The sequence below is a fragment of the Phaethon lepturus genome, unplaced genomic scaffold, assembly GCF_000687285.1.
Source record: "Phaethon lepturus isolate BGI_N335 unplaced genomic scaffold, ASM68728v1 scaffold41912, whole genome shotgun sequence".
In the NCBI taxonomy this organism is placed as follows: domain Eukaryota; kingdom Metazoa; phylum Chordata; class Aves; order Phaethontiformes; family Phaethontidae; genus Phaethon; species Phaethon lepturus.
The window spans coordinates 1-2,237 of record NW_010526278.1 but is presented as its reverse complement, the minus strand read 5'-3'; the positions used below and the strand labels follow the sequence as shown (position 1 = coordinate 2,237).

Genomic DNA, 2,237 nt, shown 5'->3' with positions numbered 1-2,237 from the left:
AGCAGGAATCCAACACCCTGGGGAGCAAGCTTGGTTAATAGCCAGCACCAGCTCCACCTGTCACAAGACTGACACTTTCACAGGAACTGAATGGAGGATTTCACTCAAGGGAGCACTGACTCCTGAAGTCCTAGGGAACACACTTGAATCTTTTTGGCACCTTTTTCCAAACGCAAAAGTTAAGATAGAATCAGGCAGGAAATCCCATTTTCTAGTTTTGCCTGTCCAGCCGGCAGGAAGTACTTTATCATCCACTGAACACAAGGCACTCGCTTTATAAAAGGAATGAGCCAAGATAAAAAGCTATAGAAGATCACTACATTAAGAATAACCATTTCACTCCCCAGCTTACATCTCCACAGCCAGAATGCCCTTTAAATTAAAACACCTTCTTGAATAAAATAGGTTTGTGCTCAAACTGATGTTAAGTGCTTTAAGATTGCAATCCACAAAAACACCCCCCAAACAAACAACTTCTTCCAGAAACTGCAGTAACAACGTCCCTAGCCCCCCTCACCCCTCCCAACATATTGTCAAAATTTATCTATAATACAGACTGGCTTGCCTCAATCACTGTGATACCTGTTCATCAGGGGTACTTCACAAGAGTCAGATCTGGCATATGAATTGCTCTGAAGAGCTTCAGCTAACAAGTATTTAAGAGTGAAATGAATTAGTACAGCAGAAGAGAGGTAAAACTTTGTAGCCATCCGTTCTCTGCTTCAGAAATACAACACTTCATTGGCTCGACTCTGTGCAGAAGTCCTCAAATAACTTAGTCAACCTTGGAACAGCTACTTTACTCTGCCTTACTTGACTTAGAACAAGCCAACAGATTTAAAGCTCATTAGGTAAAGTCTTATTACAGACACTGTGTTGACTGCTACTCCATCAATGACTCAGTGCCAGCCTTGACTAGCTACTAGTTCCACCTCAACTTTTAACCTCCTCTAGACAATCCATACCCAGAAGGGATACACTCTTTAGACTAGAGCAGTCTGAAGGCGGACTGGCTTGACAGTTTTTTTTGTAATTCTCTCATTGGACTTCGAATTAACACCTAGCACAGCCCTACATCAGCTATGTTTTAAACTTGTTAATTTCAATTACTAACTTCCACCTAATGCCTAACACTAATGAAAACCCACAAGGAAGAGCAGTGTTGTACAAGAAAGCCACTTAAGGTTTTCAGTCCCAGAACCCAATATCAAGTGATGATGCTGCCTTATAGCACTATCCACTGCCTGTAAGACACCAAATTTTTAGTAAGGTCCCTTCTGGGAACTAGCAGCCTAAGGATTGTACAGATCCAGTCTAAGTGGGCATCATAACACTTGCGTGAAGTGCAACAAGACACCTACAACCTACTGAAGGCTTTCAGTGCTTCCCACAACTTAATTACCCAATGAATGTAAGATTTTCACATACAAGGCTGCTATACAAAGCTGGGGGACAGAATGCCAGCTTTAAGCATACAGACATGGTTACTACAAGACTGCTTGCAGACACAACCTTCCAAGACCATAGACAGTCTTCTGCATCCTATACTTCATGCTAGACATCTGTGTTTGAAACTAATTCAGAGCCCTGATTATAGTGCGAACTATAGCCAGTTCCCATGTTATCACTCCCATAAAGTTTTAACAATTCCAGCGAGGCCGGTAGGCACCTGCAGTGGCAGTCCATGTTGCTGAAGCATTTAGAATAACAGACAGATCTCTACCAGCCAGGGGAAAAGAGAAAAAAAAAAAAGTCCCACATTTGCCTGCAGGCCATCCTCTACTACCATCTGCAGGTGACCAGGGCTTAACAAACTTTTTTTTTTCTGAACTAAGCCTAGAGCAGCAAGTAGAGTCACAGTCTTACATGCATGCACAGCTAATGCAGAACAAAGCAGCTCTGGGTTGTTGTCCACACAAAAATGAGCCAGAAATGCAAAGACCAGGGATGCAACAGAAGCACTTACCCAATGTCATCCCGGTAGACTCGAGAGATTAAAACCTCTCCTTTGTGATTATAGATGAATAAGCCTCCGATCATGATGGAACTTCAGTCTTCTCTTCCCATGTTGCTTAAGACCTGAAGCAAGAAAAGGCATACATCAGTAGGCTGCATGGCAAGAAGCAATAGAGCAGGCACAGACTTTGTGACACCTGCTGGCTACTAGCCAGGGCACCTTTTGTCACACACATCCTCACCCAGAAGACAATTCACAGAATCACTAAGGTTGGAAAGGA

General features: G+C 43.0%; 1 protein-coding gene across 4 annotated transcripts in view; it reads right to left on the bottom strand.

Annotated features, from left to right (window-relative positions):
* AP2M1 (adaptor-related protein complex 2, mu 1 subunit) overlaps window positions 1–2,082 on the bottom strand; it is a 17,991-nt gene extending 15,909 nt beyond the window's left edge. For all 4 annotated transcript variants that reach the window (XM_010283016.1, XM_010283018.1, XM_010283017.1 and 1 more), the window contains exon 1: window positions 1,967–2,082. In XM_010283016.1, coding sequence (XP_010281318.1) covers window positions 1,967–2,040 — 74 coding nt within the window. In that variant the 5' untranslated portion in view covers window positions 2,041–2,082. The remainder of the gene's footprint in view (window positions 1–1,966) is intronic.
* Between the last annotated feature and the right edge of the window lie 155 nt (window positions 2,083–2,237).